General features: G+C 40.4%; 6 protein-coding genes across 6 annotated transcripts; 5 read left to right on the forward strand and 1 right to left on the reverse strand.

Moving 5' to 3' along the window:
- Nucleotides 1–614: 614 nt before the first annotated feature.
- AGP2 (Agp2p) lies at nucleotides 615–2,321 on the forward strand (the record flags this gene model as incomplete). Its single annotated transcript, XM_452909.1, has 1 exon — nucleotides 615–2,321. One exon carries the CDS (start codon nucleotides 615–617, stop codon nucleotides 2,319–2,321), a length of 1,707 nt encoding a protein of 568 aa, XP_452909.1.
- A 523-nt stretch (nucleotides 2,322–2,844) lies between these two features.
- Nucleotides 2,845–4,248, forward strand: RVB2 (RuvB family ATP-dependent DNA helicase reptin; the record flags this gene model as incomplete). Its single annotated transcript, XM_452910.1, has 1 exon — nucleotides 2,845–4,248. One exon carries the CDS (start codon nucleotides 2,845–2,847, stop codon nucleotides 4,246–4,248), a length of 1,404 nt encoding a protein of 467 aa, XP_452910.1.
- Nucleotides 4,249–4,520: 272 nt separating this feature from the next.
- Nucleotides 4,521–5,018, reverse strand: VMA11 (H(+)-transporting V0 sector ATPase subunit c'; the record flags this gene model as incomplete). The annotated part of the gene is made up of 1 exon (XM_452911.1): nucleotides 4,521–5,018. The coding sequence occupies one exon, from the start codon at nucleotides 5,016–5,018 to the stop codon at nucleotides 4,521–4,523; it is 498 nt and encodes a 165-aa protein (XP_452911.1).
- Nucleotides 5,019–5,389: 371 nt separating this feature from the next.
- Nucleotides 5,390–6,040, forward strand: NSL1 (MIND complex subunit NSL1; the record flags this gene model as incomplete). The annotated part of the gene is made up of 1 exon (XM_452912.1): nucleotides 5,390–6,040. The coding sequence occupies one exon, from the start codon at nucleotides 5,390–5,392 to the stop codon at nucleotides 6,038–6,040; it is 651 nt and encodes a 216-aa protein (XP_452912.1).
- Nucleotides 6,041–6,678: 638 nt separating this feature from the next.
- Nucleotides 6,679–7,539, forward strand: SSO1 (syntaxin; the record flags this gene model as incomplete). The annotated part of the gene is made up of 1 exon (XM_452913.1): nucleotides 6,679–7,539. The coding sequence occupies one exon, from the start codon at nucleotides 6,679–6,681 to the stop codon at nucleotides 7,537–7,539; it is 861 nt and encodes a 286-aa protein (XP_452913.1).
- A 1,312-nt stretch (nucleotides 7,540–8,851) lies between these two features.
- Nucleotides 8,852–14,533, forward strand: FAS2 (trifunctional fatty acid synthase subunit FAS2; the record flags this gene model as incomplete). Its single annotated transcript, XM_452914.1, has 1 exon — nucleotides 8,852–14,533. The coding sequence occupies one exon, from the start codon at nucleotides 8,852–8,854 to the stop codon at nucleotides 14,531–14,533; it is 5,682 nt and encodes a 1,893-aa protein (XP_452914.1).
- Between the last annotated feature and the right edge of the window lie 600 nt (nucleotides 14,534–15,133).

Below are 15,133 nucleotides of genomic sequence, written 5' to 3' on the forward strand. Positions count from 1 at the left end.
TCTATTCCATTCACAATACTAAACTACTCCAACTCTAGGAATTATCCACAGGTTTTTTTCTCCATCAGTAGTTCCTGTTATTGTTCCTGTGCTTCTGGGGAAACAGCCATACTTGGGGGACATGCTAGAAACTAAAAGCTTAAATACTAGCTGATTGCTTTACAGAAAGGTACAATTATGAGCAAACAGAAACACTACATCCGTGATCAGTGTATGTTTCGTGTACATAGCTATTCGAGAAAGTATATGGCAGATTTGGACTCTATCTCCGAAAAAGAAATAGTGTAAGTAGAACTCATTCGCAGTGTTGTCGTGATAATTGAAAAGGTCATCTACTTATGCACTAATGAAAATTTTTTCCCTTTTCCCCTGCTCCAGATTGTTTCTGTTTCTATTGAAACAGATGTACATGTAATTGTCCGGTAATTAAAAAAGTTTTGTTCGAAATTAACCTGGGATTTATGACTCTCGAGCTGAAAATGGTTGTGCCATTTTGGTACTTACTAAACGTACATACATATAAATTTACATTTACATATACATATAAATACGTATGTGTATGGTAAGCTTTCTATGAGCAATTAGTGGTATTCAGTGTAGAGTTATCCTTTCGTATGACCAATAACTATATACGTTTAGACCAAGAGGGAAGTAGTGTAATTAAGGGATTGATGCCAGGGTCTATATCTTCGTCATCAAAGAAAAAAGTTCAAGAGTCAGAAGAGATAGTCATATCTTCTGATGATAACAGCAGTTATTTCAACAACTCTACGTCGAGAAAACTTCAGAATCGTCATGTGCAACTTATAGGTATATCAGGTGTCATTGGGACAGCGTTGTTTGTCAGTATCGGTAAGGCGTTATACCGTGGTGGACCGGTATCGTTAATTCTTGGATTTTCGTTATGGTGTATTCCGATTCTCTGTATTACAGTCAGCACAGCAGAGATGGTTTGTTATTTACCAATCTCTTCTCCGTTCTTGAGGATGGCCAAGAGATGTTGCAATGATTCGTTAGCTGTTACTGCGGGGTGGAATTTCTGGTTTCTTGAGTGTGTTCAAATCCCTTTTGAGATTGTTGCGGTCAATACCATTCTGCATTATTGGAGAGATGATTTCTCTCCAGCTATCCCATTATGTGTACAAGTTCTGCTTTATATTGGAATATCGTTATTCGCAGTAAGGTGCTACGGTGAGACAGAAGCATTTTTGGCTAGTTTTAAGATTTTATTAGCTATTGGATTGTTTCTGTTTACGTTCATTACAATGCTTGGTGGGAACCCGAAGCACGACAGATATGGCTTCCGTTATATTACAGATACCAAATTTAAGCAATATTTCCCCAACAATGAAGGGTCGTCTTCGATGGGTTATTTCCAAGGTTTCCTTGCATGTGTCATCCAAGCGAGTTTTACTATCGCAGGTCCCGATTATGTTGCCATGATTGCTGGTGAATGTAAACTTCCCAGAAAAGTTTTGCCAGTTGCTTTCAAGCAAGTTTTCATTAGGTTAACAGTACTATTCCTCGGTGGGTGTTTATGTGTTGGTATTGTATGCTCAAGTAACGATCCAAACCTAACAGCTGTCATCAACAATCCAAGGCCAGGAGCTGGGTCTTCACCTTATGTCATCGCAATGAACAACTTGGGTATCAAAGTACTACCAGATGTTGTTAACGCTGCATTAGTAACTGCCGCATTTTCTGCAGGTAACGCATATACTTATTGTTCTTCTAGAACACTTTACGGATTGTCCTTGGACGGATATGCTCCAAAACTTTTCCAATACTGTACAAAGAGTGGGGTTCCAATCAATGCCGTTCTTGTGTCTTTAGCGTGGGCATTCATAAGTTTACTACAATTGGGCTCAAACAGTGCTGTTGTTCTAAACTGGCTCATAAATTTAATCACTGCATCTCAACTTATCAATTTTTCCATTTTATGTGTTATCTATTTATCATTCAGGAGGGCCTACATTAAACAGCATCCTTCAGGAGAGTTGCCTGAATTACCTTTCAAGTCTTGGGGTCAACCTTATACGGCCTATTGTGGTCTTTTTGCTGTAACTCTGATGATTGGGGTTCAAGGATACACTGTATTCTTGCACGGTTCTTGGGAAGTTCAAAGTTTCTTGTTTTGTTACCTAATGGTCTTCATTGACCTCGGCATTTTCCTGTTATGTTTCTTTGTATACAAGAGAACTAGAGACCCATGGGTTAAGCCTGAAGATGCAGATCTTTTAACGGGCATGGACGAGGTTGAAGAGCATGAACTATCACTTGGTTTCGAAAAGTACGCTCTCAGACCAACTCCAGACTGTTAAGGTTAAAAGTAGAAATATCTTTCAACTGCTTTCCGGTTCCAATGCAAGCTAGCTGAACAGAATATACGACATAATTCACTTATTATTTAATTACAAAACGTCATGCTTTTTACATATTTCAATGCGTCAGTATCGGGATACATAGCAATGGGCGCTGTTAGTTTGAAGGAGTATCGACGGTTCTTATCATCAAACTACAAATAAAATGACATTAATCAAAGATTATAATTGCTTGAGAGTTGCATCCTGAAGGTCTTCATAATGAGTTCTCGACTTACCGGTATGTTTCCAGCTATTTCCTTTGTCACTTTGTTCACGTGACATATGAAGATGCCTCTTCTGGTCGAAAAATTGTTCAATAGAATTTGAAAACATTGAAGATGAGATTCATTAATTACAGATGTTATTTACTGAGAGTATCTTCAAATTATAAGTACCTTCGTGCTCGATCTTTCCTGAATTTTGATATCAACATATAGTATCGACAGAAACTCCTCATATCGATTAGAATACGTGAATAATAATGTCTATTCAAACACAGGACTCCCAAGAGACTCTAAAGTCACTTTCTTTGATTGCTGCACATTCACACATCTCAGGCTTAGGTTTAGATGAAAATTTACAACCAAAGCCTTCTTCCCAAGGTATGGTGGGACAATTGCAAGCTCGTAGAGCTGCTGGTGTCATTTTGAAGATGGTTCAAAATGGTAGTATTGCAGGTAGAGCTGTCTTAGTTGCTGGCCCACCTTCCACCGGTAAAACTGCGTTGGCCATGGGTTTATCTCAATCATTGGGTAAAGACGTTCCATTCACTGCCATTGCTGGTTCTGAAATCTTTTCTTTGGAACTATCTAAAACCGAAGCTTTAACTCAAGCTTTCCGTAAATCAATTGGTATCAAGATTAAGGAAGAAACCGAATTGATTGAAGGTGAGGTTGTGGAAATCCAGATCGATAGATCAATCACTGGTGGCCATAAACAAGGTAAATTGACCATTAAAACCACAGACATGGAAACTATTTATGAGTTGGGTAATAAGATGATTGAAGGTCTAACTAAAGAAAAGGTTCTTGCTGGTGATGTTATCTCTATAGATAAGGCCAGTGGCAAGATCACCAAACTAGGTAGGTCCTTCGCCCGTTCTCGTGATTACGATGCCATGGGTGCCGACACAAAGTTTGTACAGTGCCCTGAGGGTGAACTTCAAAAAAGAAAGACTGTAGTTCACACTGTTTCATTGCATGAAATTGATGTGATAAACTCTCGTACACAAGGTTTCTTGGCTTTGTTTACCGGTGACACAGGTGAAATCAGATCCGAAGTTCGTGACCAAATTAATACGAAAGTCGCAGAATGGAAAGAAGAAGGTAAAGCAGAAATTGTTCCAGGTGTTCTCTTCATCGATGAAGTTCACATGCTAGATATTGAATGTTTTTCTTTCATTAACCGTGCTTTAGAAGATGAGTTTGCACCAATCGTGATAATGGCAACTAACCGTGGTATTTCTAAGACCCGTGGTACCAACTACAAATCCCCACATGGACTTCCTCTTGACCTTTTGGATAGATCTATCATAATAACTACCAAGAATTACGATGCAAGTGAAATCAAGACAATCTTAACTATCAGAAGTACAGAAGAGGAAGTAGAGCTTTCGCCTGAAGCCCTCGATCTTCTAACGAATATTGGTTCCGAGACCTCTCTTCGTTACAGTAGTAATCTAATCAGTGTATCTCAACAAATAGCTCAGAAGCGTAAGTCAAACACTGTTGAAGTCAAAGATGTTGAACGTGCATATCTTTTATTCTTAGACAGTGCTCGTTCTGTCAAGTTCGTTCAAGAGTTCGAATCCCAATACATCGACGACAAGGGCCAAGTAAACATCAGTATCGGTAAAGACGAAGATGCCATGGACACGACAGCTTAAGAGATCGAAGCAATTTTTTAGTCACGCATATAAAAATGTAGTGCGCTATTCCATCCATCATCTTTATTTTAATAGTACGTACACTAACTACAATGTAATAGTCAACCCAGAACGGACGGTGGACTATCAATAAAGAACAAAATAAAGTGCAGTGAATATAGTTCACAGATACTTAACAACGATATATTTATACATACGTCTTTTAAACCCTTCTAAAAAGAGAGGAAAGGGCTTTCAGTGTGGGATCTCTTCATTGAAGAGGATAAGCAACACTAGTTTCCCGAGCCTCTAGTGTTCAAGATCAAGGCAACAATCATACCATAAAGACCCAAAACTTCTGAAAAAATTAGAATTAGAACTATTCCAACAAATAGCCTTGGTTGATGCATATACTTCCTCACTCCAACATCTCCCACGATTCCAATCGCATAACCACTACTTAGACACGCGAACCCAACACAAAGCCCGCAACTCAAGTGCATGAACCCATTAAAGAGGGTATAGTCTTCAGTAGGTGAAAGACCACCTGCGATCAAGACTGCCACCACAAGTCCATACACCGCTAGAATACCACTCATAACCACAGGAATTAAAGACTTCATAATCAATTCTGGTTTGAAAGTACCGATACCTGAGATACCGATACCAGACTTGGCCGTCCCAATGGCAGCACCAAGACACGATAGAATCATAGCAAATGCACAACCGGCAAACCCAAAGAATGGGGCGAACAAAGGAGCATATTGATCCTCTGAAATGGCCTGTGACATTATCGATTTTACAATTAATCCACTTTTCTATTTGGAAATGAGTCCTAGAATACCGTTTTATCTCCAGAAGCCTCGAACAATTGATCAAAACAAAGTAACCAAGTACACAGAACGTTACTACACTAGATTAACCAACACGATAACGGTACAATATCTGTCGCTTCCCTGAAAACCTTCAATTAATTCGCTGATAATCCCTATATAAATTGAACATATGTTTCCATGTTTTAAATTTTTGAATTGAAATAATATTGAAATAATATCAAGATAAAGTCCATCATCTACAAGAAAATGCGTAAACAGATGAAAACAAAGCAGGATACCTCCAGCAGAAAGGTAGAGAACGGTCAAAACATTGGTACCTACAAACTATGTCGTCATATGTGGATAAACTGGATATAACACAAAAACAGTTGAGGTTTTTACACAAGCAGTTTAAGGAAATAATAGATGAAAAGGTACGAACGGCCTTACCTGAATCATCAGAAGACGATCAAGTAAGCCAAGAGATACAGCTTCAACTGGATCAATTCCTCATGGATGTACTTGAGATGGCAGGCGAGTCCATGAACGTTGTAGATGCCGGAAAAGGCACTACCGTGAAAAGCGTCATACAAGAAGTACAGAAAGAGTACACCGAACCCTTTGACGTGGAATTGAACGAAAAAGTGAGAAAGTTATATCAAGAATGGGAAGACGAGACAGTAAAAGTATCTAAACTACGAAGGGAAGCCCCACAGGTCGCTGTCTCTGAATATACAAAACAAGAAAACCAACTTCTCGAAGAGATTGATTCCTTGATTGCAAAGATGGACAGCAGTCAACCTAATCTTCAGAATGAAGATCAGGACGAAGGCCAAAACGAGGAAAAAACACAAGAATATTGGAACCAAGTTGCAAATCAATACGGGTCCATATTAACGTCGCTCAAGGAAATAAACGACAAAATACCGACTCACGAATCGAAACAAAAACGGCTACGACTTTTACTCGATCTTATAGAAAAGGAAGTAGCCACTTAAGAAGTAGATATTTAAGAAATAGATATTTAAAAACTAATAATAGTAGTATAACCCACTCACTACATTATAAGCCGGTCTGCTTCGCCCTTTAAACTAGATTCAACTTTTCCTATCACCCCGAAGAACCCTTATGTGGCATTCACAGTGAGCGTCGGTGTCATTTTTTCTTTTAGGTTTTACGAACTTTTTAGGTTGGTTCGGCTTTTTTTAACCGAAAGTCGAAGTTTGAATTTTGTGAACGGCCAGCACAATGCTTGCTATTCATAGATATTTATTATCACGTACACAATTATTCTTTTTTGGAAATACATACTTTCACTAAACTAATTTCCTGAAACTTAAAGGAAAAGAAAAAAAAAAATACGAACTAGTTGAACGAAGAGCAGACATCCATCGACAATTGGTGACGTTTGCAAACACTTGAGAGTTTGTCTTGTTTTTTTGGTGTTCTATTGTTTGTTAGTTACTTTCCTTTTCAGCGAAGTAAGAGCGAAATAAAGAGTTTTGTTATACTAAGAAAAGAATTAAGAAAGTGTATTTCCATTTTTGACAGGTACAAAAAGGAAGTGTTCACGAAAGAAGACAGTTAACAGATATAGACCAGGTATAAACCAAGAGCCGCGCCCCCCACAGTGAAGATGAGTTATAAAAATCCGTATGCTCAGGAATATGAGATGCAGCCTCAGCAGCAGTCTTATGGTGGTTCAGGCCAGAACGATAATGACTTCGTTGGTTTTATGAATGGCATCAATAATATCAATACCGGATTATCTCATTACCAGCAATTGATTAACAACATCGATGTGTTGCAGAGAAGGTTGTTGTCGGAAGTGAACGAGGAAAGGGAACAACAGGCAAGGTCGGAGTTGGATGCAGTTACAGCAGAAGCAACGAACTTACAATACCAATTGAAGGATTTAATCAAGCAATCACAGCAACAAGCCATTGGTGACTCAGCTAAAGAGGCCCAGGCTGAGAATTCAAGACAAAGGTTTTTGAAGGCCATTCAAGATTACAGGATCGTGGAGGTGAATTACAAGGAGCAGAATAAGGAACAAGCTAAGAGGCAATACAGGATTGTACAGCCTGAGGCAACGGATGACGAAGTGGAAGCTGCCATCAGCGATGTTGGTGGTCAACAGATTTTTTCTCAAGCTTTGTTGAATGCTAACAGACGTGGTGAGGCCAAGACTGCTTTGGCTGAAGTGCAGCAACGTCATCAAGAGTTGTTGAAGTTGGAAAAGACGATGGCAGAATTAACACAATTGTTCAACGATATGGAACAATTGGTTATCGAACAACAGGAAAACATCGAAGTCATTGACAAACAAGTCGAGAACGCTCAACAGGATGTGGAACAAGGTGTTGGTCATACAAATAAAGCTGTGAAGTCTGCTAGAAGAGCAAGAAAAAATAAGATCAGATGTATTATTATCTTGGCCCTAGTCTTGGCTATTGTGGTCGTTGTTATTGTTGTTCCAGTTGTTGTTAAGACATAAGATGAAGAGAGGTACAACGGGAAACTCCTACTTTTCTATCTGTAATTTGTCCCCATCTACTTTCAAGAAAATATTGTATACATATTATCTCTCTCAGTACATATATACCTCTATGAGATGATGCTTCTCAGATACTATGTAAAATCAAAAAATGTAACCCCGATTAAATAGTCCCAAGTGGCAACCGAAACCAGGATAAAATCCTGGTTCATAAAACACACTCGGGGTGGAATAAGGGACAACCAACCACAAAGTCCAGGTGCACATGGAAAAAAATTGTTTAAAACAAATCTATCCACACCACGACCGGTAGAAAGTCTTGTTCTTCCATTCGGACCAGTTTTCCAAAGACAACCGTCAACAAACAGAACGGAAAAGGTGAAGGCCGCAGCCAACGGTGTTCTGCTTGCCGTAAGAACAGTGTTCATGACGAACTGCAGTTGTCGGAAAGGCATAGGTCCCTGGTGACAAAAAAATATTTATTTACTAACCAGTTTCGTACCGGTCTGTACCCGAAACTGTACCTCATGAGCTAAAGAGGGAGTGTTAAAGTACTTCCGTTGAAAGAATAATGATTCTAATCAATAAATCCTTTCAACGAGTTGCTACTCCTGTAGCAACGGAACAGATACTCCTTCTTCACAGAGTTCCCATCCATTAGCTCTTCGGTTCAGCCACGGTAAACTTATCTCAATTAGAACAGAATGCTGAAAAGAGGATAATATGTTGCACTTAACACTACATAGATATCTCGAAGTAAAGGCAACCTGTTCAAAAGACGTTGAAGTGGAAAAGTTTTCTTTTAAACTGTTTAGCTGAGTGAATATTTCGTCTGTAATTTTTTCGTTTCCAGCATGAAAAGAAAGAGCTTTCAAATATCGATGAAGGCGCATTAGGGCAAACAGAACGGAAGCCAAGGAGATAGCAAAAGTGTTTCCACATATAGTCACGTGAATGGAACATTTTTTTAAAACACAGGCATATTACCCGGCCTTTGGCTTTTCCAACAGAAACTTTAGAATTTTGTTTGTTTCTTTGGAAAAAAGCCAACAACTGAAGGGAGAAAAATTCATTCTACAGGATTTTCTGTGAAAATCCAACGAAGGTTAGTGTTCTCAGTTCAAAAAATGGTAAGGGCGGCTTTCCCAAACCATCGCATTATTTCATATTATCGAAAATATATAATAAAATACTATTGTTTGGTATTATTGTCATATAGGACATACTCTTCTCAATTGACTGATCTTACCATTTTAACAATTCACTCTGGTATCTTGCAAAAACCAACCAAAGAAACTTTCTGATATTAAAGATGAAACCAGAAGTTGAACAAGAGTTAGCTCACGTCTTATTGACTGAGCTTTTGGCGTATCAATTCGCATCTCCTGTGAGATGGATTGAAACTCAAGATGTTTTCTTGAAGGACTTCAACTCTGAGCGTGTTGTTGAAATTGGTCCTTCTCCAACTTTGGCTGGTATGGCTCAAAGAACCATCAAAAACAAGTACGAATCTTACGATGCTGCTTTGTCCTTGCAAAGACAAGTGCTATGTTACTCCAAGGATGCTAAGGAAATTTACTATACTCCTGATCCAGCTGATTTGGCTCCTAAAGAAGAAGAAGAAGCTGCAGCTCCAGCCGCTGCTGCAGCTCCTTCAGCTCCGGCTGCTGCAGCTGCCGCAGTTGCCGCCGCCCCTGTTGCCGCCGCCCCAGCCGCAGGTCCAGCTGCTGAAATTCCAGATGAAGCTGTTAAGGCTTCTCTATTGATTCACGTATTAGTCGCACAAAAATTGAAGAAATCTTTGGAACAAGTTCCATTATCAAAGACTATCAAAGACTTGGTCGGTGGTAAGTCTACCGTTCAGAACGAAATTTTGGGTGACTTGGGTAAAGAATTCGGTACCACTCCAGAAAAGCCAGAAGAAACTCCATTAGAAGAATTGGCTGAAACTTTCCAAGAAACTTTCTCTGGATCTTTAGGTAAACAATCATCTTCTTTGATTTCAAGATTGCTTTCTTCTAAGATGCCTGGTGGTTTCACCATCACCGTTGCCAGAAAATACTTACAAACTCGTTGGGGTTTGGGTCCTGGTAGACAAGATTCCGTTTTACTGGTCGCTTTAACTAACGAACCAGCTGCTCGTATTGCTTCTGAAGCTGATGCAAAGGCATTCTTGGACTCTATGGCTCAAAAATACGCTTCAATTGCTGGTGTCAACTTGGCTGCCGCCGCCTCTGCTGGTGCAGCTGCAGGTGGTGCCGGTGGTGCCGGTGGTGCTACCATTGACGCAGCTGCCTTCGATGAATTGAACAAGGACCAAAGAGTGTTGGCTCGTCAACAATTAGAAGTCCTTGCTCGTTACTTGAAGATGGATTTGAACCAAGGTGAAAAGAAATTCTTGAAGGAAAAGGATACCGTTGCCGAATTACAAGGTCAATTGGATTACCTAACAGAAGAATTGGGTGAGTACTTCATTCAAGGTGTCTCTACTTCTTTCTCTAAGAAGAAGGCTAGAGTGTTCGATTCTTCTTGGAACTGGGCTAGACAATCTTTGTTGACTCTATACTTCGAGATTATTCACGGTGTTCTAAAGAACGTTGACAGAGAAGTCGTCACTGAAGCTATCAACATCATGAACAGATCTAACGAAACTTTGATTAAGTTCATGGAATATCATATCTCCCACACTGATGAAACAGAAGGTGAGAACTACAAGTTGGCCAAGCAATTGGGTCAACAGTTGATCGAAAACTGTAAACACGTTTTAAATATGGACCCTGTTTACAAGGATATTTCTAAACCAACTGGTCCAAAGACTGTTGTCGACAAGAATGGTAACATTAAATATTCTGAAGAACCAAGAGAAACCGTCAGAAAATTGTCTCAATATGTTCAAGAAATGGCCGTTGGTGGTCCATTGACCAAGATCAACGAAGGTTCTATCACTGAAGATTTGAAGAGAGTTTACAAGGCCATTTCTGCCCAAGCTTCCGCTCAAAACATCTCCGATTCTACCCAATTGCAATTCGAAACTTTGTACGGTGAATTGATCCAATTCTTGGAATCATCAAAGGAAATTGATGCTTCTGTTTCAACTAGAGCAGCTGGTGTCGATGAAGATGCTTTGGACAAGGACTCCACCAAGGAAGTCGCTTCCTTACCAACGAAGTCTGCCATCGACAAGACCGTTTCATCTACTATTCCAAGAGAAACCGTTCCATTCTTGCACTTGAAGAAGAAGTTACCAAGTGGTGAATGGGCTTATGACCGTCAACTATCTTCTTTGTTCTTGGATGGTTTAGAAAAGGCTGCTGTCAACGGTGTCACTTACAAGGATAAATACGTTTTGATCACTGGTGCCGGTGCTGGTTCCATTGGTGCTGAAGTATTGCAAGGTTTAGTTCAAGGTGGTGCCAAGGTTATCGTCACAACTTCTCGTTTCTCTAAGAAGGTTACTGACTACTACCAATCTATTTATGCCAAATATGGTTCTAAGAATTCAACCTTAGTCGTTGTTCCTTTCAATCAAGGTTCCAAACAAGATGTTGAAGGTTTGATTGACTTCATTTACGATGACGAAAAGAACGGCGGTCTAGGCTGGGACTTAGATGCCATCATTCCATTTGCCGCCATACCAGAAAATGGTATCGAATTAGAAAACATCGATTCCAAGTCTGAATTCGCTCACAGAATCATGTTGACTAATATCTTGAGACTAATGGGTTGTGTCAAGAAGCAAAAATCTGCCAGAGGAATTGAAACCAGACCAGCTCAAGTTATCTTGCCAATGTCTCCTAACCACGGTACTTTCGGTGGGGATGGTATGTACTCGGAATCCAAGTTATCTTTGGAAACTTTGTTCAACAGATGGCACTCTGAATCCTGGGCTAATCAATTGACCATTTGTGGTGCTATCATTGGTTGGACCAGAGGTACCGGTTTGATGTCCGCCAATAACATCATTGCTGAAGGTATCGAAAAGATGGGTGTCCGTACATTCTCTCAAAAGGAAATGGCCTTCAACTTGTTGGGTCTTTTGATCCCAGAAGTTGTCACCTTATGCCAAAAGTCTCCAGTTATGGCTGATTTGAACGGTGGTCTACAATTTTTGACTGACTTGAAGGAATTCACCGGTAAGTTGCGTGGTGAATTGATGGAAACTTCCGAAGTTAGAAAGGCTGTTTCCATCGAAACTGCTTTGGAACACAAGGTCGTTTCTGGTGAAAACGCTGATGCTGCTTACTCCAAGGTGGAGGTTCAACCAAGAGCTAACATCCAATTGAACTTCCCAACCTTGAAACCTTACGATGCTATCAAGAAGCTCAGCGCCCCAGAATTGGAAGGTATGTTGAACTTGGAAAGAGTTATCGTTGTTACCGGTTTCTCTGAAGTTGGTCCATGGGGTTCCTCAAGAACCAGATGGGAAATGGAAGCAAATGGTGAATTCTCCTTGGAAGGTTGTGTCGAAATGGCCTGGATTATGGGTTTGATTAAGTATCACAACGGTAACTTGAAGGGTCGTCCATACACCGGTTGGGCTGATGCCAAGACCAACGAACCAGTTGACGATAAGGATATCAAGAATAAATACGAAGCTCACATCTTGGAACATGCTGGTATCAGATTAATTGAACCAGAATTGTTCAATGGTTACAATCCAGATAAGAAACAAATGATTCAAGAAATCATCATTGAGGAGGACTTGGAGCCATTTGAAGCTTCCAAGGAAACTGCCGATCAATTCAAGCTGGAACATGGTGACAAGGTTGACATTCTGGAAATTCCTGAAACTGGTGAATACTCTATCAAGTTACTGAAAGGTGCTACTTTGTACATTCCAAAGGCTTTGAGATTTGACCGTTTGGTTGCTGGTCAAATTCCAACTGGTTGGGATGCTAAGACTTATGGTATTTCTGAAGATACCATTTCTCAAGTTGACCCAATCACTTTGTTCGTCTTGGTTTCTGTCATTGAAGCCTTCATTTCTTCTGGTATTACTGATCCATATGAAATGTACAAGTATGTCCACGTTTCTGAAGTCGGTAACTGTTCTGGTTCTGGTATGGGTGGTGTTTCTGCCTTGCGTGGTATGTTCAAGGATCGTTACAAGGATGAACCAGTTCAGAACGATATCTTACAAGAATCTTTCATCAACACTATGTCCGCTTGGGTTAATATGTTGTTGATCTCTTCTTCTGGTCCTATCAAGACCCCAGTCGGTGCTTGTGCTACTGCTGTTGAATCTCTAGACATTGGTGTAGAAACCATCTTGTCTAACAAGGCCAAGATCTGTATTGTTGGTGGTTATGATGATTTCCAAGAAGAAGGTTCTTATGAGTTCGGTAACATGAAGGCTACTTCCAATACTTTGGAAGAATACGAAAATGGTCGTACCCCAGCTGAAATGTCCAGACCTACCACTACAACTCGTAACGGTTTCATGGAAGCTCAAGGTGCCGGTATCCAAGTTATCATGACTGCTGATTTGGCTTTGAAGATGGGTGTTCCAATCTATGGTATCTTGGCTATGACTGCCACTGCCACTGATAAGATCGGTAGATCTGTTCCTGCTCCAGGTAAGGGTATCTTGACCACTGCAAGAGAACATCACGGTAACTTGAAGTTCCCATCTCCAATGTTGGACATCAAGTACAGAAAGAGACAATTGTTAGCTCGTGAACAACAAATCAAGCAATGGGTTGAAAACGAAATTGAAATGTTGAGATACGAATTGGAAGATGTTTCTGCAGAAGAACAACAAGAGTTCATCCAAGAACGTACCGAGGAAATTGAACGTGAAGCTTCTAACCAATTGAAATCTGCTCAACAGCAATGGGGTAACGAATTCTACAAATCTGATCCAAGAATTGCTCCACTGAGAGGTGCCTTGGCCACTTTCGGTTTGACCATTGATGACTTGGGCGTTGCCTCATTCCATGGTACCAGTACCAAGGCCAACGATAAGAACGAATCTGCCACAATCAACGAAATGATGAAGCATTTGGGCAGATCCGAAGGTAACCCAGTTATTGGTGTGTTCCAAAAGTACTTGACTGGTCATCCAAAGGGTGCCGCTGGTGCATGGATGATGAACGGTGCTTTGCAAATTTTGAACTCTGGTATTGTTCCAGGTAACCGTAATGCAGACAACGTTGATAAATTATTGGAACAATTCGAATACATTTTGTACCCATCTCATTCTATCCAAACCAACGGTATCAAGGCCGTCTCCGTGACATCTTTCGGTTTCGGTCAAAAGGGTGCTCAAGCTATTGCTATCCACCCAGACTACTTGTACGCTGCTGTCGACAAGAGAACTTACGAAAAGTATGTTGAGAAATGCTCTTTGAGAGAAAAGGCCGCATACAAATACTTCCACCACGGTATGATCAACAATTCCTTGTTCGTCGTCAAGGAACACGCACCATACGCTGATGAATTGGAACAAAGTGTCTACTTGGACCCATTGGCTAGAGTCTCTGGTGACAAGAAGACCGGTGAACTAAAATTCACACAAGCCAAGATTCAATCTGAAGAGTCTTTCGTTTCTGAATCGAGCAAGAAGACAGCCACCGTTGTGAGCGGATTAGTCGAGAACTTGAAGCAAAACACTTCCAAGAAATCCTCTGCTTTGCAACCAGGTGTTGACGTTGAATTGATCAAGAGTATCAACATTGACAACGAAACTTTCTTGGAAAGAAACTTCACAAAACAAGAAATCGAATACTGTCAAAGACAACCTTGTCCACAATCTTCCTTCGCTGGTACTTGGTCCGCTAAGGAAGCCGTGTTCAAGTCATTGGGCGTTAAATCTCAAGGTGCTGGCGCTCCATTGAAGGACATCGAAATTGTCCGTGAAAAGTCCGGCGAACCACCAAAGGTCCAGCTACATAACGAAGCTGCCAAGATCGCTTCTGCCGCTGGTGTCTCAAACATTAACGTCTCCATATCTCACGATGATTTGCAATCTGTTGCCGTTGCAATCGCTGAATAAGCCAGCAGCAGTACATTAATTATCTAATCGATATATTTTACTGTGTATATTCTTCTATTTGTTGAATACTATTTTTATTTCAAAAAAAAATTTTTTTTTTCCATTCTATTCACTCTACGCCGACTTAAAATAATGCAGCAGTGTATTTTGGAAGAAAGAAAAACATCTAATGTCAATAGATCTCACAAGCATGTCCCGCTTGCTAAACCGCAAAACTCCACCTGAAATAGGGACCACCATGACTTCATTGACTTTCCTTGTTCCTGTTCCTTAACCAGGAAACCAGAAAACCCACACAAAAGACTCTCTACTGTTTCCTTTGGTATGGTCGTTTATCCTGTTCTCTTATCATACGCGACCGTCTCCCAGAAACCACCGCAGCATGCACCATGTCGGAATCAGAAACATAGGAACAACCCTACGTTCAGTTCAAAGCTCAAAACAGATGGATGAAATCTCATCTATACTCAGTTTTCGACCGGAAACCAGTACTGTAAATTGCCTACTGCACAGAAAAGCTCGGTCTTGCCGATGATTTACAAATTTATAAGTCCCCTAATGGGGTGAATTGCGAGTCCCAAAAACAAAAAAAGAAACAAA

This window comes from Kluyveromyces lactis (assembly GCF_000002515.2).
Source record: "Kluyveromyces lactis strain NRRL Y-1140 chromosome C complete sequence".
Taxonomy (NCBI): domain Eukaryota; kingdom Fungi; phylum Ascomycota; class Saccharomycetes; order Saccharomycetales; family Saccharomycetaceae; genus Kluyveromyces; species Kluyveromyces lactis.